This window comes from Mirounga angustirostris, unplaced genomic scaffold (genome assembly GCF_029215605.1).
Source record: "Mirounga angustirostris isolate CCGP_5_RB_7025 unplaced genomic scaffold, mMirAng1.0.hap1 SCAF_14, whole genome shotgun sequence".
Lineage (NCBI taxonomy): Eukaryota > Metazoa > Chordata > Mammalia > Carnivora > Phocidae > Mirounga > Mirounga angustirostris.
In genome coordinates this window covers 88,618,505-88,642,434 of record NW_026991722.1, presented here as the reverse complement: position 1 = coordinate 88,642,434, position 23,930 = coordinate 88,618,505, and the positions used below count along the sequence as shown (strand labels likewise).

Here is a 23,930-nt window from a genome sequence, read left to right as displayed (position 1 = left end):
ACTCCACTATCAGATGAAGCCCTTTCCCCTACTTTCTCTGTTTGGCTTCTCAGTTTATGTAACTGAAGACATAATAAGACATGTATGAGGCTTGGTCCTAGAAGCACTTCTAGGACAGTTAAGAGTTATATGTTATCCAATTCCAAAGTGAGCCATACAAACTCTCAGAAAGCATTTTTTCTTTCTGTTTAAGACTAGAAAACTGAGCCTGCATGGCTCAGTCGTTAGGTGTCTGCCTTCGGCTCAGGTCATGATCTCAGGGTCCTGGGATCGAGCCCCACACCGGGCTCCCTGCTCGGCGGGAAGCCTGCTTCTCCCTCTCCCACTCCCCCTGCTTGTGTTCCCTCTCTCGCTGTGTCTCTCTCTGTCAAATAAATAAATAAAATCTTAAAAAAAAAAAAAAAAAGACTAGAAAACAGAGGGGCACTGGGTGGCTCAGTTGGTTAAGTGTCTGCCTTCAGCTTGGGTCATGATCCCAGGGTTCTGGGATCAAGCCCCACTTCAGCTTCCCTGCTCAGTGGGGAATCTGCTTCTCCCTCTCCGCTGCCTCTCCCCCAGCTTGTGGTCTCTCTCTCTCTCATTTGCTCACTCTAATAAATAAATAAAATCTTAAAAAAAAAAAAAAAAGACTAGGAAACAGGGGTGCCTGGCTGGCTCATTCAGTGGAACGTGTGACTCTTGATTTCGGGGTTGTGGGTTTGAGCCCCACGTTGGGTGTAGAGATTACTTAAAAATAGAATCTTAAAAAGGAAGACTAGAAAACAGCATGGTCCAGAGTTCAACAAACTTTATATCCACATTAGCCTGTTGGCATATAAAAATATATGTGTGTATCTGTGTGTATGTACACACTTTTAAATTTCTGCCACCATCTAATATCTAACCAGTTCCTGTTAAATTGGCAGGAAGTACCACTGCTAACCCAAAAAGTCACCCTTCCCCCTCCAGCCAAGTGGTTACCCTTCTCTCTTGCGTCACACATGGTTCAAATATAACAAATGTGGCTCACCACACAAATGTTAAAATGCATCTTTTGGAAACAAACCAAATCTCTATAGTGGCGAATGTAAACAGAAAAGCTCTAGGCAGTAGGAGGCTGGTGTTCAGTGGGAGCCTGGCTTGGGAATGGCTGGGTTTTAGAGTTTAAACAAATGCAGTGAGTTAAGCATCTCTAGTCAGGGGCATATCCTATAAGCCCAGTTTGTTAAACGGACCTTGCATATGGAAACCCTAGCCATGCATTCAATGGCTCTTAATAAGAACTACTTGATCGTCATCATCCTGGTCATTTACTCTGATTTTTGTCTCATTTATCCTATTATGATCAGAAGTAAGCATGTTATTATGTATTAGTTTATAGAGAGCCCAAGGCACATAATCATAAATGTTAAGATTAGACATAAACAAGGCTATGGGTTGCATTAATGCAGCTGGAACTTATAAGCTTTATTCACAATTTGGTGAGCAAATCCAGGCAGCTCATGTTCCAGTGGGATAGTGAGGGAGACCCCTGGAAGTCAGACCATACCATGCAGCAGCTCCATCTATCTGATTTCAATGGCCTGAGGTATCATGCCTGTCGTGCCCAAGTCAATCACTTGCCAGACACCAGTGAGTCTACCTCCCAAGAGACTGCAGACGTTTGTCCATGTCTCTGTCTCCACACTGCCACCTCCCCCGGTTAGGCCACCGTCTCCTCCCACTTAGACTACTGCATTGACCTATTCCATCTCCCTGTTTCTAGGTGCACCCTACTCTAATCTAATTAGTACACTGCAACCAGAATAATCTTTACTGTATATTCCAGGCAGAAGGAAGGGCAAGGGCAAAGGCCTAAGGCAAAAACAATGTTGGCCTTTGCAGGAACAAAAAGGAGTGAGGATGGGGCGCCTGGGTGGCTCAGTCGGTTAAGCATCTGCCTTCAGCTCAGGTCATGATCCCAGGGTCCTGGGATGGAGCCCCACGTCTGGCTCCCTGCTCAGCGGGGAGCCTGCTTTTCCCTCTCCCACTCCCCCTACTTGTGTTCCCTCTCTCGCTGTGTCTCTCTCTCTCAAATAAATAAATAAAATCTTAAAAAAAAAAAAAAAGAGTGAGGATGACCAATGAGAGAGAGAGGGAAAAATAATAGGAGCTGGAGGGGTAGGCAGGGGCCCTGCCTAAAAACCTTCAAAGCTCCTCAGGATGAAGTCCAGACTCTCTCACATGGTACACAAGGCCCTGCCTGATCTGTGCTGCTTGCTCCCCTCCCCCTTCAGCATGACTCCTCTCTCTATCCCTCAGCTCATGTTCTAGATGAAAGCCAAATTAAATTATAGTGTATTTGTGAGTTTCCCCATGGCACGTTGCTCTCTGGACTTTTACACATACTCTTTCCTTTGCCTGGAATTCCCTCTCCTGCTTAACACTGTAGCTTGAGCACTATTTCCCTGGGGAAGCACCCCCTGCCCCCCAAATAAGGTTATATGCCCCTGCTGTGTGGTCCTGTAGCAGCCTACGGTGCACTTGATTCTAAACACCTAGGGGCGCCTGGGTGGCTCAGTCGTTGGGCATCCGCCTTCGTCTCAGGTTATGATCCCAGGGTCGTGGGATCGAGCCCCGCATCGGGCTCCCTGCTCAGCGGGAAGCCTGCTTCTCCCTCTCCCACTCCCTCTGCTTGTGTTCCCTCTCTCGCCATCTCTCTCTCTGTGTCAAATAAATAAATAAAGTCTTTAAAAAAATAAATAAATAAACACCTGTTCTTATGTCTCTCTCCCCAATGAACCACGAATGACTTAAGGGTAGGACTGTATCTTCCACACACTATTGTATTCCCAGGGCCTGGTAAGCTCCCAGTTACAGAGCTGGTGCTCTAAAACTACACTCCAGATGCACAGGCATGTTCTGCACCACCAGCAGGAATCACGGAGGGAGTGGGTAAAGGTACCTCTTAGGCAGCAGTAGAGGGACAGAGCAGGGTGGAAGTAAAAGGCAGAGCCGACCTGCTAACAACAACCACTTAAAGCTAGTGACCGCTGGTTCTGACTCCTGCCTGCACACGGTCCTCTCTGGCTATTAGAGACACCATTCAAGGTAACTGAGTTTTCCAGAAAGGTTAACTTGGAAACTTAAAGTTTTATCCTCATCATTTTGGACAGAACCTTTCTAAAATGCATTAGCTATTTCTTTAAAAAAACAAAACACTTAACTCAATTTAACCTACTTTATTTTTTAATTTTTTAAAAAGATTTATTTATTTGAGAGAGAGCACAAGTGGGCAGAGGGGCAGAGAGAAAGGGGGAAGCAGGCTTCCTACTGAGCAGGGAGCCCAATGTAGGATTCGATCCCAGGACCCTGGGATCATGACCTGAGCCGAAGGCAGACGCTTAACCGACTGAGCCACCCAGGCGCCCCTCAGTTTCACCTACTTTAAATTTCTCTTGGTGGCCTGAGGTGATCAAATGTGCATCACCAAACGGCCCCAGCCTGGTGTGCTTTCTTACGTGCTTGTGTCTGACTTCATTAGTTAAGTCTGTCCCCTCGGTTATCGCCAAGGCTGCCGAACCCTCAGAACATCGGAACTAGAAGGAGTCTCAGGGAACATCTACTTCGTGCTACTTCTCTGTGTACCCTCTTCTTAATTTGCCACTACTTAGGTTTACAACAATACTGTTGCGCTTGTTAGAATTGTGTGAAAGACAGGAACAGATAGTTTCTAAAGGGGGGGGCCTCTAGGCTCCCCACTTTCCGGCATCCATGCTGAAGCTCAGGAGTTGTTTTTGCATGCTCCTCCCATCCCAGGACGCGGCAATACTCGTTCAGGAGCAGTGAGCATTCCTCAGCAATCCCAAACGTGAGCTCCTGTGTAGGACAGACCCCAGGGTGAATTCTGGCCCCGGCTTCATCAACAGTGGAATGAGGAGCAATAGGGTCTCAAAGGGTTCTTCAGAGAATTGAAATGAGATAATGTAAATAAAGTAAACACCACGAGGCCTGGCAGGATGATACGTGCCGAATAAACAGTGTTTATTCTCGTTACAGTTGACCCCTGAACAACGCGGGTTTGAACTGCACGTGTCTATAAATAATGTGGATTTTTTAGGATTGTACATGTATTTGGATAGGACTGTACAAGTATTTTCTCTTCCTTATGATTTTTCTTAATAACACTGTCTTTTCTCTAGCTTACTCTATTGTAAGAATGCAGTATATAATATGTGTAACATACAAAGTCTGCGTTAATTGACTGCTCATGTTACCGGTAAGGGTTCTGGTCAACAGCAGCCTATTAGTAGTTAAGTTTTTGGAAAGTCACAAGTTATGTGCAGATGTCTGATTGGGCAGGGGGTCAGTGTCCCTAACCCCTGTGTTGTTCAAGGGCCAACTGTATATATAAATAGGGCTTTCATCATTCACCACACAAACAGAAACAACTTGCAGTAATAGAAAACTAAAATAGCATTGAGTTAAAAGGCAGAATCAAAGGCAGCCACCTCAAAAAACTGGGTTTAATTCCAGATATTAAAACATTGATCTCTTACATCTGGTCAGCACACAGTACACTTTCACATAAGCATCTCACGTGGAAATCAAAGCCCTTTGAGGGAGGCGGGTTGGATGGGTTATTCTATGTGACAGGGAAGAAATCACGGTCTGGCGAGGTTAAGGGCCTTCCACGGGGGCAGAGAAGACGGAACCAGAGAGCACGAGCAAGCTCTGGGGGTGGCAGATTCTCACTTTGTGGTTTTGTTCCCTTTGCTCACAGGGCCGGTCTGGCGAACTGAATGGAAGTCAGATTAAAGACTGACTTCTCAAACACATCAGTCCCTCCACACTGTGTGTGCCACGAGGCCAGCCTCTGAGACAGTGGCCAGCCTCTGGGGGTGCCACTGCCCTCTGACTCGCGCTGGAAAGTGTGGCTCGAAGTCTCGCTGGAGAAGACACGTCATGTAGTCTTCAAAAGCATTACTGGCCAACTGAGTGCATTTCCAGACCGTGTCCCACCCTTTGCTCTTCCCAGAAGCAGGGAGGAAAAGTCAATTTGAAAAAGGATATTTGTTCTCAAATTCCTTTTTACTTTCAAGACCACTTTAAAGTCCTGTGGCTTGGTCATGCATTTTTCCTCTTACCAAAGAGGCTTCATCACTTTCAATTTTTAAAAAATCCTCTTAAAATACAAACAGGCCCCTTGTTTATCACAGTTGGTGCTTTAAAACACATGACAGTTAATTAGCAACATTCTCGTCAGATGTTCAGTGGTCTTGCCAGAGATAAAAGTTTTAGAGGTGGCTGAGGGGAGATGGTCCTCTATTCAGATTAATCCAGGAACTACTGTTCTTTTACCAACACAAGGAACATCTGGGAAGCACCCAGGCAGGCTGACTAGCCACCCTTTACATTTGGGTAGAACTGTGGCTTCACTGTGAAGGTGCTATGTATACCTCCATGGGGGTCTCTGTGGCCAACAACCCCTTTCTAGGGTCGCTTATTGCCCGTGGCACCTTCTCAGAGGATCAGCTGCTGGTTGGGAACAAGCCAAAGGACTTCATCCTCTGACTAACTTTTTTTTTTTTAAGATTTTATTTATTTATTTGACAGAGAGACACACAGCGAGAGAGGGAACACAAGCAGGGAGAGTGGGAGAGGGAGAAGCAGGCTTCCTGTGGAGCAGGGAGCCCGATGCGGGGCTCGATCCCAGGACCCCATGACCTGAGCTGAAGGCAGACGCTTAACAACTGAGCCACCCAGGCGCCCCCTCTGACTGACTTCTGTGAGCCCTCGAGATTCTCTCCCAGGAAGCTGGAATTGGGATTTCAGGTAATGAATTGAGAGTGCTAGACTTACAAGGTTCTGTCAAGTGGGGATTAAGGCAACCAGCCATATTTGGGCTACCTGAATTGAGGAGTGAGCTAATTCTTCTGGTCCACAAAGAGGAAGAAGCATGGATGTCATCCTGAGAGAGAGGCAGAGGTGGGAGACCATGTGGCCCCAGAGAGAGATGGCAAGAGTGGGTACTTTCTTCCCAAGTTCTTGGGACACAGGAATGGGGGTTCTGCAATATACTCCCAATGCCCTTCCAGTAAATTCTTTTCATTCAAGTTAACTTGAGTGAGTTCCATTCCTGGCAATCAAACAACTCCTGACAGGGACAGAAAGCATGCCCATTATGGCAAAAGCTCAATTTGAATACAAATCTTCAGATTGCAATTTATATAAGAAGTCCTGATTGTTACTATGTTTTCTATTCCAGTGCTCTGACCAGATCTGGGATATTTGTTTAAGAAACCAAAAGCAAAGTTCTTATCTTGCATTTTGGAAAACTTCCCTGGCTCTGCAGAACTCCTTTTATTTGTCTCATAAGTAAAATCTGCTTCTTCAGAAATGAAGAAATGAAATGCTGTGACTCTGCTTATTTTAAGTCATTTAACCTTGTGTTGAGACCATCTGTCGCCCATGAGACCTCATGCTGGTGTCTCAGTAGCTGATTTCTTCCCTCCATGGGAGCAAGAACTAAGCTCACATGAGATGATGCCACTGGTGTCCTATCAGAGGACCAATCCTTTCAAATACTTCCTTCAGAGAATCGATGGGTTAAGTGTAGACTCATCCATTCTCTCAGCCACGAGCCATGACCACAAGCACACTGCCCTCTGTCCTGTCCATCTGCAACTTCCATTCCAGATCTGGCAGCTGCCATCTTGGTCCAAGTCCTATCCCAATATGGCCCCACCATACTTCTTTAACTTTATTTCTAAACATCAGCTCTCCTTCGTCAGTCACACTGATTCTGCAAGCGGCACTACTCATGTCTGAGTCTCCTATGAGCTCGCCTATATAAATAAGTAAACACAGACTTTTCTTCCCCTGTGAAATTTTATCTTTAGGGGAAGGTAGTAAGAGTTCCTAAGGATCCTGACCCCCACATGGCCCTGACGTATCAGTGGTAGTTCTCTTTTGGTGGGAGTTCCTTCTCCGAAACTTTATTTCTGTTGATGTAATGTGGTAGACAGTCTCCAAAGGAGGCTCTAATAATCTTGCCCCTCCCCCTACATGTGGTTGCCACCTACTTTAAGAGTTGGCATAAATTTCCTTTGCCCTTGAATCTGGGCTGGCCTTGTGACTTGCTTTGATCAACAGAATGTGGTGGACTTCTGAGTTCATGCCTTAAGAGGACTGGCAGCTTCTGCTTCCTCTCTCTTGGAAGCCAGCCAGCCATCATATGAGTGGCCTGAGTACACTGTTGGAAAGAGCGGTCACCCAGGTAGAGGCCTGAAGTTGTCTTGGATGTCCTAGCCCCAGCAGAGCCCCCAGGGGAATGCAGCCACCTGACTGAGCCCAGATGAGAGTAGCAGAAGAACCGCTGAGCTGAAACTCGGCCAACCCACAGGAGCAAGAGAAATGATAAGCTGTTGTTGCCTTAGGCCACAAGGGTTTGGGGTGGCTTGTTATGCAGCAACAGACAACCGAAACACCTTACTCGACAAAAGGTCAGTCCAAGTTCAGGAGGAATGATACAGCTGTGTCTCTGGGAAGAAGAGCTCAGTTTGTTGACTTGAACTTTTGTTTTTCAGGGACACCACAAATATCCCAGGCAAGGAACCACAGAGTCATCTTTGACTCTTCCTGCTGTTTCATCTCTTATATATTCTACTTGTCATCAAGTTCTGTTTTCTTCCTAAATGTATCTTGGATTTAACCCTTCCTGTCTTATCTCACTGCTGCCATCACAGCTCAGACCCTGATCCCCTGGATTTAGAAATCTGCACCCATCCTCTCCTCTCCAGACTTCCTTCCTTGGATCCATCCTGTAAGTGGACCCTGGGCTCATCTTCTTAAACTAAGGCTTTCATTGTGTCAGTCCCCATCTAGCCAACTCTGGCTTTCGAGGTTTCGAGGCCTCACCTGGTCCCTCCCTGTCCACTTCTCTATGTGGGCAATGTGATCCCCAGCCCACACGCACAACAACCCCAGGCCCTTCTTCCAAGTCCCTGTCAGGCTGTTCCCTGACCTGGTATGTCCTGATCCATCCAGCCCCATCTGCCTTTCTCTGTAACGATGCCTCCAACCTCCACAACCTTACGGAGAGCCCTCTCATCTGCAAAAACTCACAGCACTCCACCTCCTAATTCAATCGTATTGAATGTATGTAACTGGTGGGCTGGTCTCCAATTTCCTCCCATGTTTATAAATCAGATTCCTAATTACATCATAAGATTGACGGTAGGGACTCTTTCTTACGTTTATGTATATTCCTTACTGACAAGCGCTAGTGTAAAGGTGTTCAGTGAAATCATCCTTGTTGATCTGAATGATTATACATTTTTAAGTTATTAGTATGACTTGCCCAACCGTGCTTTAGAAAATTTTGGAAATACAGTATATATCTGTCATTGAGGAAAATGGCCATTTGGTTCAGAAAGTCTTTTTTTTTCCTCATGGAAAATTAAATAATATCTACTGCCAAAAACAAAGAACAATCGAGTATCCGCCAGATCTGAGACCATAAAACTGCACTGTGAGAACGAATGCAGCGCCATACCAGGCCCCAGGGGAGCGGCCCCACAGCAGCTGAGGCACGCTACTGAGCCCTGTGGCTAGTCAGATAAAAAAGGAATGGACAGAAATAACACACAGGTTAGGAATAACCTATTCAGGAATTGCATGGCGGGAACATGCCAACAGCAGTCCATTCCCTGGGGAAAGCACAGGCCACCATAACACCTGCTAGAACTTTCATGCCCACCGTGTGCTGGACCCTGGACTTGGGGTTGTGTGTACTTTACCCATTGGATCTTCAAAAGAACCCTAGAAGGCACAAATGAGGAGACCACGGCTCAGAGGAGAATCATTTTGCTGAAAGCCACTAAACGATTAAGATTCAAACCTAAGGCAGTGTGACTCTAACGTCCACATTCCTTCCAGTAATTTGTGTTGTCTTCCTTACTGAAAGAGACATGATATCACATCATCAGGAGTATTTAATGAGCACCATTATCGCCTCCCCTGTGCTAGGTGTTGTGGGAGATTGTTACAACAGATGCCCTGGGGGGAGGGGAAGTCCCCCTAGATTCCATCAGTACCCTCCACAAATAAACATACCACCCATGTAAAAAGAGAGCAACTGCTCAGCAAATGCAGCCTCAAGAGGAATCCCCCTCTCCACCTTAAGTCCCTCCTTCACAGAAATTCCAGAGGCTACCCCTGCTCCTGTCTTTGAACAGCTTAGTCTGGTTGGGAAAACAAAACTACTCACATAAAGCCAGAATTAACAGTATGAAGCAGGATTCTGACATATGCTAATTTAAAGCTAATCTAAAAGGACTCGATGCAACAAAAACATTAAGTAATTGTAATGACCAGAGAGAAGAGGGGCAAAAAACAAGCCTGCATAATTTATATTATTAATGTTCATTTCAATAGTGCTTTGGCTATCAGCTGAAGTTTCGGGTTTCGTTTTAGCTGTGAAGTGTGAATGATGCACCCAGATGTGTCTTTTTTGAGGTGAACTTCAGCCCATTCAATGAAGACTCCATGTTCAGAGAGACCCCCCAGGCCTGGACAAGGCTGCTGATGCAGTGTTTCACACCAAGGGTTCAAGTCCGGGGAGCCCCTTCCCAGCTGAGAACAGCTGGGCTGGGAACACCCGCGGGGATGGCCCAACATCCTACAGAGCTGTTCTGCTGTGCAGCGAATGCTTCCTGGATACCATCGCAGCCTGCTGTCCTCCTGGGGCTCGGGATTTCCCAAATTCAAAGAAGACAAGAAAATGACTTAGAGCTAACAGCTTGAACTGCAGACCCTCTGTCGCCACTGACTTAATCCTTTGGTTTCCACAATGTCAATAAAGCACTCTTAATAATTCGGCATAGTATCGGAATTTCAAACTCTAATTCCCAAACAATCCACCAAGAAAATTCTCAAGAATGACCTCAGCAGTAGCCTGGATCCATCCCAGGGCCCCCGTTTTAAAGGAAATAAAGGAAATGGAGCTGTTCTCAAGAACTGGAGGGAGAGGGCACCGGTCTTGCCATGAAGAGCCCTAGATTCAAATCTGATTTGGCTCAGGGTGTAATCCTCATTGGATCACCTCACTACTCGAGCCTCATTGTCTCATCTAAACAATGGTGGGTGGGGAGTAGACACACCACCTGCTTCACAGCACTGCTGGAAAGGTTAAATGAGGTCACGTGAATGAATATAAGTGTTTTATACATGTCAGTACTCAATGATAGTTGAAATAAAAGCTAAAATATACTAAACATCAGGGCTGACATTAAAGTGCAGAAAGTGTTAACAGAGACAAAACATTTTCTGTAATTGAGAGACCGCCAAAGTGCCCTTGGCTTTTTACTCAAGCTCTGAACACAGCTTTAAAAACTCTTATTAGGGGTCACGATTGGAACCATATTTGTAAGGAACAACAAATCTGTTTTAACAAGGCCAGGGTGTCATTCAATTAAAAGGAACGTGAGCCAGTGAAGGCACCAAAAGCCCCATTCTGCAGGGGTGCCACGGCTGACATCCCCTTAGGACTCCTCTGTGTGAATCATGCAATCTCTGGAGAACTTCTCATGGGTTGAGAGGGAGAAACTTCACCCTAAATCCCTAACACGGAAGCCTGAGAAGCTATGAAGAAACATCTTCTGACACTCCACACTCTGCAGGCTCATCACCATCTGCCCAGGTCAAGTCCAAGCTCCATACCCAGACCACAAGACTGTTTCCCATTATCTGGTCCCACCTAATTCTTCTCAGACCTCACCTCTTGCCCTTTCTTCTTAAATTTCTATCTCGGCAACACTGATTTTGCCTGAGAATTCACGTGTGTGTGTGTGTGTGTGTGTGCGCGCGCGCGTGTGCACACTGTTCCTCCTACCCCCACTGCCTTCCCTACTCTACCCAACTCTAACATCTAGAACCTGGCTACCTCAAGTGTGGTCGTACAACTCCACGTCCCAGGGACTGGCTAGAACTGCAGTTTCTAGCCTACCCCAGAACTACTGAATCAGAATCTGCATTTTATTAAGATTCCTGTGATTATACCACTACTACATTTTCATAAGGAAACTTAAAGTTGGAGAAGCCCTGTTGCCAAGATCCCACCTCTTCCAGGAGCCCTCCTTGATAACCAGTAGCCCTGGCCTCCCACCATGCCAGGGCAGATGCCCCTCCTTCAGTGCTCCTAAACTTTTGCTCATCTCATTTATTACAGAGTATCTTGCATATGCTTATCATCTATGTGTCTGTCTTTGGCTCTAGTCTAGGGGCTCCCCAAGGCTGCAGACCACACCATTCTTGTGTCCCCTGTGCTGTACATGGTATGGTATATGATTGGAGCTTAAAAAATGTCATTTGTTCAGATCTGTACCTCTGAAACAAATAATGCAATATATGTTAAGAAAAAAAAAAGAAGAAGAAGAAGAAGAAGGTAGCAGGAGGGGAAGAATGAAGCGGGGGAAATCGGAGGGGTAGACGAACCATGAGAGACGATGGACTCTGAAAAACAAACTGAGGGTTCTGGGGGGGCGGGGGGTGGGAGGATGGGTTGGACTGGTGGTGGGTATTGAGGAGGGCACGTTCTGCATGGAGCACTGGGTGTTATGCACAAACAATGAATCATGGAACACTACATCTAAAACTAATGATGTAATGTATGGGGATTGACATAAGAATTAAAAAAAATGTCATTTGTCACAGCCAGTAATAAACTCCTTGTGATTTTCAACTTTAAATAACTTTTATAATTAGCTTTAACTTTAATAATTAATTTAAATAAGTTTTAATAACTTTAATTTAGACGTTAGTTTAATAACTAAAACTTTAATCACCAACTTTATTTATTTTTTTAGAGAGGGAGGGGAAGAGGGGCAGAGAGAGAGGGAGCGAGAGAATCCCAAGCAGGCTCCACACCCAGCACATAGCCTGACACGAGGCTCAATATCATGCCCCTGAGATCATGACCTGAGCCAAAATCAAGAGTCGGACACTTAAGTGACTGAACCACCCAGGTGCCCCTAATCACTAACTGTAATAACTAACTCAGATACCTGGGAGCTATGTGTAAATTATCTCAATTTAGGTTAATCAGGTTAATCATGTTATACATCTGAACCCAGATACTTCGAATGTTGTATTTACATATTTATTTTGAAATATTTAAAATATTATACAATTTTAAGATATCATAGAATTTATTTTTTATAATGGAAACTTTCAAATGTATACAAAAGCAGGAAGGAATAATGAGCCCGTTGTCATGCAGTAACAACAAATACCCACTTTTTTTTTTTTTTAAACCATTCTAGTTTCATCTATTTCCCTCATCTGACCCATTCACTCTTTGGAAGACTAGGTCATTTTAAAATAAATCCCAGACATATTATCATTTCAACCACGAATATTTCAGTATGTAAGTATAATTTCAAATGACTTAAAAAATTATTTGTATATATATCTCCACTGTGCCATTATTGTACCTAATAAAATTAACAGTGATTGCTTAATATAATCTAATAGTCTGTGTTCAAACTTCCCTATTTCAAAGATGAATTTGTATAGTTGAGTTTGTAGAAATCAGGTGAATGTTTTATAGCAAACAAAAAATAGCTCTCAGCAACGAGAAAGTAAATTTCTCATGCCCGTGGTTTCAGGCCCACATCGGCTATGTGAAGGAAATTATATTTGCCTTTAAATGCCATTTGCAGGTTCCCCTCCACCTCACAACTAGATTACTTAAGTTTTACAAAACTGCACCAAACTTTTATAAAGAATCTAGGTAAAACAGAACAAATCAAAAGCCATGCTGGGATGCCTGGGTGGCTCAGTCGGTTAAGAGGCTGCCTTCGGCCCAGGTCATGATCCCAGGGTCCTGGGATCGAGTCCCACATCAGGCTCCTTGCTCAGCAGGAAACCTGCTTCTCCCTCTCTCCCTCTGCTTGTGCTCTCTCTGTCAAATAAATAAAATCTTTAAAAAAAAAAAAGCCATGCTAAGGTCCATTCAAGCACATCCTTTGAAAGCAATGAAATAAATGGGAATTAGAATGGAGAGGATGATTATTTAACAAGAAAGAGATATGCAAAGAACAGCTATTAAGCCAAATAGTTTCCCCCTCAATAGGCAAACCAACAGGACTCAGAGTTGTAGAGGATGGGATCTAGAGGGATGATAACCTTGATGACTTTGAAATTTGCTTTTAATGATCTGTATTTCTCCTGTCCACAATAGGAACTTGGGGTTTCTGAGAAACATACTGGCCCATGTGGTTTGAAGACCAAATCCAATTACCTCAGAGTTATTCTCTTTTTAACGGTAAAGTTCTGATCCATGCTCCACAGGTCAAGAGCACAGTTCAAGTTTCTCTTTGCCCCCTGTTTGAATCATACTTCATTGTTGCCTCCCTGCTTGTCTTAGCTCTGTCCAAAACATGCCGATGGGCAGAGATTCCGGTCTCCACACAATGGCCCGCCATTCAACCACATTCTGCTTTGTCCCTAAACATCAACTCCCCCGGTTCCTGCTGGGTCTGTTATATTCAGATATGAACTTTCCAGGAATCTGATCATGTCACAGGCCTTTTCCTGTATGACAAGTTCAATGCTAATTATGAATAGTGGGCTTCACACAGAGGGTTAGTATTATTCATGAAAATTATGACTCCACATCCAGAAATACGACAAAATTGGCCTAAAATAGGCTGGCTGTATCTCCATCGAGTCCACTAGGCAATTACCAAGGCCTCTTGCTTCAAACAGTATAGGAGTTTTTCTTGACTACATTAATCAGACACACTAGGAGCACAATGTTCTGCCAGACTCTCAAGGTCTGAGGCTCAGCTAGATGGGGAGCCCTGCCCTGGTGCCCACAGGGTGAGCAGAAGGGTTTTCCAAAGAACCAAAGCCAGACTCTGTTCCTTCCCCTACACCCCCCAAACCAGGTACTCCCCAGTTCTCATTCCCAACCTCTGTATGTCTCCCTGCCCAGACCATTTCAATGCCAACTTCAGAAGCTTTGAGAAGCCTACTAAGGGGCCATAAGAAAAGGAAATGATATTTAATTTTCCTTTTTTGGAACAGTGAGGCACATCCTGCAAATATTAGGAATTAGAGGAGTACTAGATGGGTTGTACCATTTTCCAGTAATTCTCTCTTCTGGAACTTAGTTTCAGTGACCACATGAGTTGGCTCCCATTGGCCCAAATTATATTTTATGAATGCAAGTTGAGGATTATCTTTCCAAATAAAAGCGGCCAGATTGAAATCCCCTCTTTGCCATTCCTGAGAGAATGACATAGGCTAGTACTAAAAGACGATCTTTGTGTAGAACAAATGGACCGAGCAAAATCTGCTTTCCTCTCCCCCTGCCCCCTTTCTTCTTTACATAACTAGAGCCAAATGAGATGTTTTTCATTTTAAAAATTTGATTAAGCAGACTGAGCAAAAGCCCATTCTGCTGGTCTTTACTGTTTTCTCAATTTTGGGACTAAATCAAGGAATACTCGGGTTGGAAGGGGAGTGAAGCCAGGGCCTCACTACCAGGCCATGGTCTCATTTGGGAGTTTAACTTTCGGAACGTGAGCGGTGGGGCCTGCAGCACCCCTTCCCCATGAGGCAGCAGAATTCAGACTGCTGTGGCAGGCGTGAGTGAGAGGTCCCAGGTCCCCCACAAACCTCCATATCACACTACATACACAGCCTCTAGGGCTGAGGAGAGAGGAAGGTGGCAGGGCAAGGAGTGAGGGGAAATAATATGGTAAAAAACAATCCAGACAGAATTATTATGAATGAGCTGTCCTTTTCCTCAGCCTAGTAACTGAGAAAAAACCTGCTCCCTTGGCATATTTAAAAAGATATTACAGGGCGCCTGGGTGGCTGTTGGTTAAGTGTCCAATTCTTGATTTTGGCTCAGGTCATGATCTCAGGGTGGTTAGATCGAGCCTGCTTAAGTTTCTCTACCACTGCCTCTCCCACTCCTCTCTCTCAAAAAAGAAAGAAAAAGGGGCGCCTGGGCGGATCAGTCATTCAGCATCTGCCTTCAGCTCAGGTCATGATCCCAGGGTCCTGGGATCGAGCCCCACATCGGGCTCCTTGCTCCGTGGGAAGCCTGCTTCTCCCTCTCCCACTTCCCATGCTTGTGTTCCCGCTCTCGCTATCTCTCTGTCAAAAAAGAAATAAAATCTTTAAAAAAAAAAAAAGAAAGAAAGAAAGATCCTACGAACACTACATAAGTAAACCCCTTCCAGTACCATTCCAGTTTTGGTTTCTGTACTTTAAACCTTCCTACACTATTTTCTACCTTGTTTTCAAGTGTCTTCCTAAGAGTCCCTGCCACATTGCATATTCCCTGAGGGTCAGGGTACACTTCTGCCTTTGTACCTTGCACATAATAAACACTGAATATAGAAATGAATGAAGGAAACAGCTAGAAAACAGGCCTTGGAGTAAAAAGCTGAAGAAACTGGGCTTTTTAGTAGTAGAGAGGGATGAGGTACGAGTTATCACACAAAACAAGAGAACATCTTTATGCTGATATGAGGAAAAGGACTATCACATTGGCTTTGGAGGGGATCAATTAGATTTTTCCTGAATACCATTTTTCAGGGGAGATAGCGCATCAAATGCAAATAATAAGTAATGTCATAGTTTAGTTTTACTGTCTACAAAGGGATTCATCATTCACTCTAGACAATTCTCTCCCAAAAGCGTGAGGTAGTATTTTTTTTAAGATTTTATTTATTTATTTGACAGAGAGAGAGAGAGCACAAGCAGGGGCAGCAGCAGGTAGAGGGAGAGGGAGAAGCAGGCTCACCGAGCAGGGAAGCCCAATACGGGGCTTGATCACAGAACCCTGGGATCATGACCTGAGCCGAAGGCAGACGCTTAACGACTGAGCCACACAGGCGCCCCATGAGTGAGGTAGTTTTGTTTCCCTGGCCTGCTACTGAGCTCTTGCCATCTCTCTATCCATGAATGAATCAGCATGAGGAAATTAAGTAGAAGTAGAAATTCTGGGTGGGCTTATCCATCAAGGGAATGCAGGTCCTGAGGGAACCAGGCCCCCTATTTCTAAAAAGCCTCAACAAGAGAAGGGAAAATCCTCAGCCCAGGATTGCTTCTCCTTTCACCTGCTTCATGAAATCCACCTGCCTGAACAACCTGCCTTCCGGCAGTGGCCTTCCACTCTGTACCCTCGGTGCTCAGTGTCCTGAGACCTTTCAGGTGGCGCATTAGAGCCTTACTCTGACAAGCAGGAATCTCGCAGTACTTCCAGTAGACACCGTCCTCATGCTCCGCCACGTAGCACCAGGGGCTCACATCTCCATCTGGATTTCTGTCGGGGAAAGGACACACAAGTACCATTTCTGTCATGTTAAGTCAACTGGTTCATTGCTTTTCAGGTTTACCAAAAAGCATCAGCTTCTGTGTTATTTCTAATAATTGGTATGTATCTCAGTGCTGCCTCTTATGAAAAGAAAAATGAGGGGCGTCTGGCTGGCTCAGTCTGAAGAGCATGTGGCTCTGGACCTCAGTGTCCTAAGTTTAAGCCCTACGTCGGGTGTAGAGATTACTTTAAAAAAAAAAAAAAAAAATGGAGAAAAAAAATGGTAACACTACAAGAACAAACTCATGCACTCTGACATACACTTCAGAGTTTGGGGGCGGGGGCTCTGTGTGGTGAACAAAGCTGATATAATTTCACAAAGATTCATGACAGTCTAACCAGGACAATTAACCACAGAACAAATCATGCCAAGCAGCACTAGCACTTAAGTGTTGTCACACCCATGGCTGAGAGCACAGGTGCTCGCAATACTGTGGATAAGAATGTGAACGGGCCCAGGGGCGCCTGGGTGGCTCAGTCGGTCAAGCGTCTGACTTCAGCTCAGGTCATGATCCCCTGACCTCAGGGCATCGGAGCCTCAGCTGGCTCTGTGCTCAGTGGGGAGTCTGCTTCTCCCTCTCTCTCTCCCCCTCCCCCTGCCTGTGCTCTCTCTCTCTCTCTCTCATATAAATTAAAAAAAAAAAAAAATCTTTACATAAAAAAAAAGAATGCGAATGGATACACATGGTCAGGATGGCAATTTGGCAATTAGAGCCAAAGGCCCAAAACATATGCAAAACCCCTTTACCAGGCAATTTCTCCTTTAGTACTTTATTTTAAGCCAATCTCCGCTTACAAAGATGTTCACCACAGCATTTTTATAATACAAAAAAGTTATAAACAACACTTAAGGATTGGTTAAGTAAATATGTTATATCCATATAAGGGAATGATAAGCGGCTAGTAAAAATGCGGTGTAGAGACACATTAATTAATATAAAAAGATAACCACATGTCTTGTTAGGTTTTTTTTTTTTTTAAAGGTAGTTCAAAAACACGATGGGTGACACAATCCTATCATTTGAAAAGATGTATTCAGGCGAGGATACACATCAAACCCTTGAAAGTATCTCTGGAGAATGGGACTATCAGTAATTTATTTTTTCTTTTCTGCTTCTCTTTATTTTCCTACTTCTTCTACAATGAACACTGATTGTGTAATTTTTAAACAATAAAATAAAATTCACATAATACAGACTCCACTGACAAGCTTTCACCAGCATCAGGCTAGTTGGCACATGCTTGACAGAAATGGGTCCTATTCCTCCCTCAAAATACTAACTTCTCAGGGGCGCCTGGGTGGCTCAGTTGGTTAAGCGACTGCCTTCGGCTCAGGTCATGATCCTGGAGTCCCGGGATCGAGTCCCGCATCGGGCTCCCTGCTCGGCGGGGAGCCCGCTTCTCCCTCTGACCCTCCCCCATCTCGTGCTCTCTCTCTCTGTCTCATTCTCTCTCTCAAATAAATAAATAAAATCTTTAAAAAAAAAAAAACTAACTTCTCAGGAAATTCTGAAGAAAGCTAAGCCAAAGAGTTTCAGTCAGAACATGCAATCCTGTGATCCTGGTACCAACTTCTGATGCGGCAGTAATATTTTTTAAAGGTTTACTTCACATTTCTAAAATGCCCTCGAAGGTCTTTTCAAGTCAAGGGGCCGTCCTGCTGAAACAGACCCCAAAATGGCCAGGGCTACCACACACACAGAAAAGCCTTGCCTCCAAGCTCCCTTTCTTTCGACTCAAGACACTGGAAACCTGACACTCCAGTTGGGCCGGAAATGGGCATAAAGACCCTGCAGCGGGAGCTTTGGACCCACCCCTATGGGGCACGAGAGGGATAAGCCTATTGTGTGGCCCAGAAGATAAGCTCCCTGAAGCACAAAGGGTCCTTTCATTTTTCTGTGCCCAAAGGCAGGTGCCAGGCCAACTCTGTTCTTCCCTGTCCCTCTGCCTTCCCCTCCCATCCAGATCCCTCGAGCCTGGAGGAGTGCATTCCCGTCACTCGCCATCTCCCAGACATCTCCACTGCGATGGGTCTGGCACCCGAGCACAAGACAAACACGGTATCGGGTGTCAGCTGAGAAATCAAAGCAGGAGAACTTGTACAAAGCCCTTCTTTAAACAGCATTTCACTGTCATCTTCCTCCCTCTATTCAGCGTCCAGCTTTGATGTAGTATTTGGTAAAGACGTTAGGAAACAACTGTTTATTATCAGTGTCAAAACCATTCTGAAAGGCATGAGAATAGCTTAATAAAGAAGAAGCAAATGCATCTTGGATTTCGCAGCAGTGCTTAAAAAAAAAAAAAGCCTGGACTCGCTGATGTGATAATAATCAACATTTCGGCCTCCCTTTTTTCTGAAGCAGAAACTGGTAGTTCAGGTCTGGTACATTCCATCAAGTCAAAGGAGAGGCTGCTGCTGGCCAGGGCTGAGGAGGAAGGTGCCCCCCCCCCCCGCCACCGCCCCCAGCTCTCCCAGTGGAGAACCACCTGCATTTCTGGGAGCCTGGGTAGGGCTGGGTGCTAATCAATGAGAAAAGACTTTTTCATATAAATTAAAACTCTCTGGAAATTTAAAATTCACCTTAAAGTCAGACTTAAACCTAGGAGTTCTTCTGAGAAGTCGTGCTTGATAGAAAGCAACAGAATAATAGCACAAACTAGTAGCCCACACTCAAGAGACACTTTGGAATGAGAATATAAGTAACTATTGTAAAAACAAACAAAAAAACCTTCCAAACACTGGTTCTCTTCCTAAATATTCTTCCCAACCCAACCCAACTCTTTCTATGAGTAGCAAAAGGGAAGGAAATAAACCAGAAATGGAGTGGGGTTAATTTCCTTAATTATGCAAAAAAGGTTTTAAAATGAGTATGTGTAACTCTGAAAATAAAATGTAAAAGAATGACTTAACGAGCATGTGTAACTTTAACAATAAAATGCAAGAGACAGCAAAATGTGAAGTAACACAAATTGTTACCTCTGGGAAATGGGGCTTGCTGAGGATTTTAGGGGAAAAGATGTCAAAAGATGACCTTATTTAAGCAATATTTATCTGTAGTTTTTGAGAATTTTTTTTGGAAAAGCTTTTAACATTTTTATAATAACAACTAAAAAATAATCCAACAGCCACTGTGGGGGAATGGCCAGTTGGAACAAATTAGAACAGAGGTGATGGAAAGAGCTGTAGGCACAGGGATAACCTGGATGACAGGCATCCACAAGGGTCCTGGAGTGTTAGTAAAGGTACACAGGGAGAGCAGAAGGTGAACAGCGTGGCCCATGCAATGCAGGTATGAATATGTTGGCTCAGCAGGGTCGAGAGTGCCACAGCTGAGATTCCAACATACTGGTAGAACCAGGGACATAGCATGTGACTCAAAGTGTAGCTCAGTCAACACTTCTCCCTGTCCTGATGGCTCAAGAGGCTGCCTTTGCATCTGTCCTAATAATAACTAAATTCGACACAGTGCTGATCCATGAGTCACATTATCAGGATCTTGAGAAGAAATAGCTTAAATGTAGCTATAACCAAAAGTGCTTAGAATCTTTCTTTGCTCTTGTCCCTATAGACCAGTGATTCTTAACTTGTTTTGGATCACCTATAACTTTGAGAATCTGATCAAAGCCATGGATCATCTCTGTGGAAAATCTCTCTCTCTCTCTCTCATATAAATTAAAAAAAAAAATCTTTACATAAAAAAAAAGAATGCGAATGGATACACATGGTCAGGATGGCAATTTGGCAATTAGAGCCAAAGGACCTGAAACACCTTGGATCTCAGGTGAAGAGCCCCTGTCAGGGTCAGACAGGAGGTTAAGACCAAAGAAACACCTTATTCTATGGAGAGGAAGGACACAGCACAAATCTGATGGTTACAGCTGCTCTCAGAGCAAGGCTATCCTGGGCTGGCGGGAGGTGGGATAATGTAGGACAGCTTCCTTTGCTCAGAAGCAGAGGGCGGTTTGGGCCACAGATGGTGCTCTGCTTGACCACCACATTCACAGGAGCTTAAAAAGCTTTGCTATCTATCTAGTGTCCACTGGTGGCAGGGCCAACTAAGAAAGCCCTTCCCAAGAAACATGTAAGTGATCAGACAGGAAAGCAGAGCTCTGAAAACTTGTACCAAAGCAACCGGAGTTGAAAAGAGTGGAAGATTGTGTATGTGTATGTGTGTGGCAAGGTGTGGGAGGAAGATTTTTAAAATAGTAACAAGAAAGGCCTTCTGAGTTGGCTAAAAGAAGACAAAGAAGCTTCCTGTAGTTGTGAGCAAGGCTGGATGGGACTGGAAAAGAAGGCCAAAGATTTTTTTTTCTAAAACACTGTGTGGCCCCATCTTACCTGCAATAGTTATGCTCGCCTAGGCCCCCCTCCCCGTTGGGGTATTTCAGAGTGTTGTATGGATGCTGGAAAGTCTCGTTCCAGAACAGGCATGGCTTCCCTCCTTGTAGTGCTGTCCAGTTCTGCGTTCCCCTATAATCTGCACCATTGGCTGTGAAACATTCTAGGAGAAAGAAAAGACAGAGCAAGCTGATTTTCTGGCAACATCCACAGTCTCCTCCCTCTCTGGTTGATGTTTTGTTTGTTTCGTTTGGACCCAGCTGGAAATGGAGAGTGTCTTGCTAGATCCTGGACGCCAAGAAGTTAACATTGCTAGGGCTGAGTCAATCTGAAACGCAGTCCCCTTCAAATGCTAGGCTAGTCTTGGCACTAGCTTGTCTACAGGCACTTTCCAGACATTTTCCCCCTAAAGTGTATAGATCTCAACTCGGATATAAACAGGGAGCCAAAATGTACTGAAGCCCACGAAGGGAACCAGGAAACCCCCAAATCTGGGAATAGTTGGTAACAACCATCACAAGGAATTCTGGGTGCTCGGAGGGGGTCCCTGGTCTCGCCAGTGTCTCTGTGTGGTAACTAGAAGCAGGTCACCAGCTGTAAGTGAGCTCTCCCCTACAGTCTGAAAGGCTGCACTGACACTTGGATTTAATAAGACCATCGGATACAGCAACGCTTTGGAATCCCAATCACACAAGTCTGGGAATGACTCACATTCCCTGGTAATGAAGAACAGTCCTCCCCATGCCGTTTGAGATAGAGATGCAATGGAACAGACAGTCAAGAGGAGGGAGCAGGGGCCAAGTTGGCATTTTCTCTCACCTCTTTCCGAAATTCCTCCCTACAAGACACACTGAACATCGTCTCAGGTCCGTTTAATAAAATGACAAAATCCTTGCAGGTGCAACAATGTGCTTCTAAAATCTGCTTCTCAGACTCTGGGGGGATGGGAAATGAGGCTGATAGGATTTCCCCCCCACATATTGCATGCATTAAATTCACAGAGGTTCATGAGAAAGGCACAGTACAAAGAGTAATTTTTAAAAATTAGCTTACTTGAAACTGACAGAAATACTTCAAACACTTCTTGAAGATGTATCACTAGGAACCTGACGATCTGGGGGAGTAACACTGACATTCTCAGCTTGCTTGCTTTCCTTCCCCTGGCATGCACTGACCTCTAACTTCCGGTATGAAGGACTCTTAGCACTGTCTCCTGTTGCAGGGCATGTGCCTGCTCCAGCCTAAGCATGTGAACAACATGAATGCATCTACATTCTAGGAGCTACTTCTTTTAATATTTAAAATCTATCCACAGACCATCTCTCTTCCTGTACTCCCTTCCTCCCACTATCTGGGCCTTTTTTTAATCTGGAATAGCACGGTTCATGGTTTTATGGACAGCCAAAATAACCTGGAATTCCAGGCTGTACAGAACATCATAGCAATTTATCATGTTTGGTGTGACATTCATGTTTACAGTCAGTGCAACGACCAAACACTCTGCCTAGAGTGTGCATAAATACAAAAGGTCAAAGGTAATTCAAGGAGGCAGCTCAGTGTAGCATAAAATACACTGAACTGAGAAGCTAAGCTTTGGTTTCTTTTTTTTTTTTTCTTAAGATTTTATTTATTTATTTGACAGAGAGAGACAGCGAGAGAGGGAACACAAACAGGGGGAGCAGGAGAGGGAGAAGCAGGCTTCCTGCCGAGCAGGGAGCCCGATGTGGGGCTCAGTCCCAGGACCCTGGGATCATGACCTGAGCCAAAGGCAGACGCTTAACTGACTGAGCCACCCAGGTGCCCCTAAGCTTTGGTTTCTTGTGCTGGACCTACCGCTGGCTGTGCGACTGTGCAACCTTGGACGAATCACTCATCCACGGCACCACTAACGCTTACATGGTGTTTCACCATGTGCCAAGCTCTGCTCTAAATGCTTTACAAATATCAACTCCCCACCAACCTGGTGGGGAGGTCCCTCAATATCCCATTTTACAGATGGGGCAACTGGGGCACTCAACCACCCTCTCCAGTGCCTCTAATAGGACCTCTTCAGGTCATCCTTGCTTTCCCTGTCCTCTCCCTCACCACACTTTCCACTCATCAGCAAGTCCTGTTGACTTTCTTAAAATATATACCCTGAAACTGCCCTCTCCTCTTCATCTTGGGTGCCACTTTAGTCCCGTTCACCATCAGAGGACAGTATAGCCTCGTTCAGGACTCACAGCCTCCATTTCTGCGCTCAAAGTTCCCAGGAAAATGTGAGCGCTGGGAACAAAACCCACACCCTTCATCCTTGCCTGCTAAGCCCCAGGCCTTCCCTCTCACCGCACCCTGAGCTCTTCTCCTAGTCACTTGCCATGCTCCTGCCACACTGGTCTGCTTCTAATTCCATAAACACACCATGCTATTTCCTGCCCAAAATGTTCTTCCCCTAATATCTCCCAGTGCAGACTACATGTTACCACCTCAGAAAACCTATCCTTACCATCTCCACTCCTAGTTTTCTGCCTTTTGCCTGTTTGCTTCATAGCATTTATTATCACTAGAAATATATATGATCTGCTAGACAGGAAGAGTGTGTGTGTGTGTGTGTGTGTGTGTGTGTGTGTGTGTACCAAACCCTATCCTGACTCCAGGGATAGAGTGGGACCTGGAAACCTGTATTTCTAAAAATCTGCCTAGGTTAAGTAATTTGGCTTGGGAACCACTAGACTAGATGATTCTAAGAGCATCAAGCCAATCTTCTGCCAATTGCTAGAATTTTAATTGCTATGTGCTGATACATCTTTTTCTCCTACCACAAGTGGTTGAGGACTGGCCCAGGAGCCAGAAATGCCGGCCAACCAATGGAAGGCCTTAGCCATAGACAGCAATTTGCAGGACAGTGGGGTCAGTGTTCCCAGAGGCTCAGATGACTTGATTTGTAACACAAAAGAATGTGGTGGCCATCCACACCTGTCAGTCCTCGTGAATGGGGATGAGGAGGCATCTGAGAGAGGGAATGGCAAAATGCAGGCCTGTTTGCTTCAGTCTGCTTCTCCTGGACCCAAATCTTATTCTCAGTTGCATTAGGGAAACTGAGGCAGTGTACCACATTTTATGATTATTTTTTTAATGGATTTGCCCAGTGCATATCAATTGTGGAGAAAAACAAGAAAAACAAACTTGAACATTCTGGATCAAAGTGACGTGGGCATCTTGATTTCATCAGAATATCAGGGCAGGTAATGAGGCCCC

The 23,930-nt window shown here is 44.9% G+C and overlaps 1 protein-coding gene across 2 annotated transcripts in view; it reads right to left on the bottom strand.

Moving 5' to 3' along the window:
• Nucleotides 1-23,930, bottom strand: part of KREMEN1 (kringle containing transmembrane protein 1) — a 67,875-nt gene that overhangs the window by 27,440 nt on the left and 16,505 nt on the right. For both annotated transcript variants that reach the window (XM_045887395.3, XM_045887396.3), the window contains exons 2-3: nt 20,694-20,856; nt 16,212-16,303 (exon numbers count right to left, since the gene is read on the bottom strand). In XM_045887395.3, the coding sequence (XP_045743351.1) occupies nt 16,212-16,303; nt 20,694-20,856 (255 nt within the window). The remainder of the gene's footprint in view (nt 1-16,211; nt 16,304-20,693; nt 20,857-23,930) is intronic.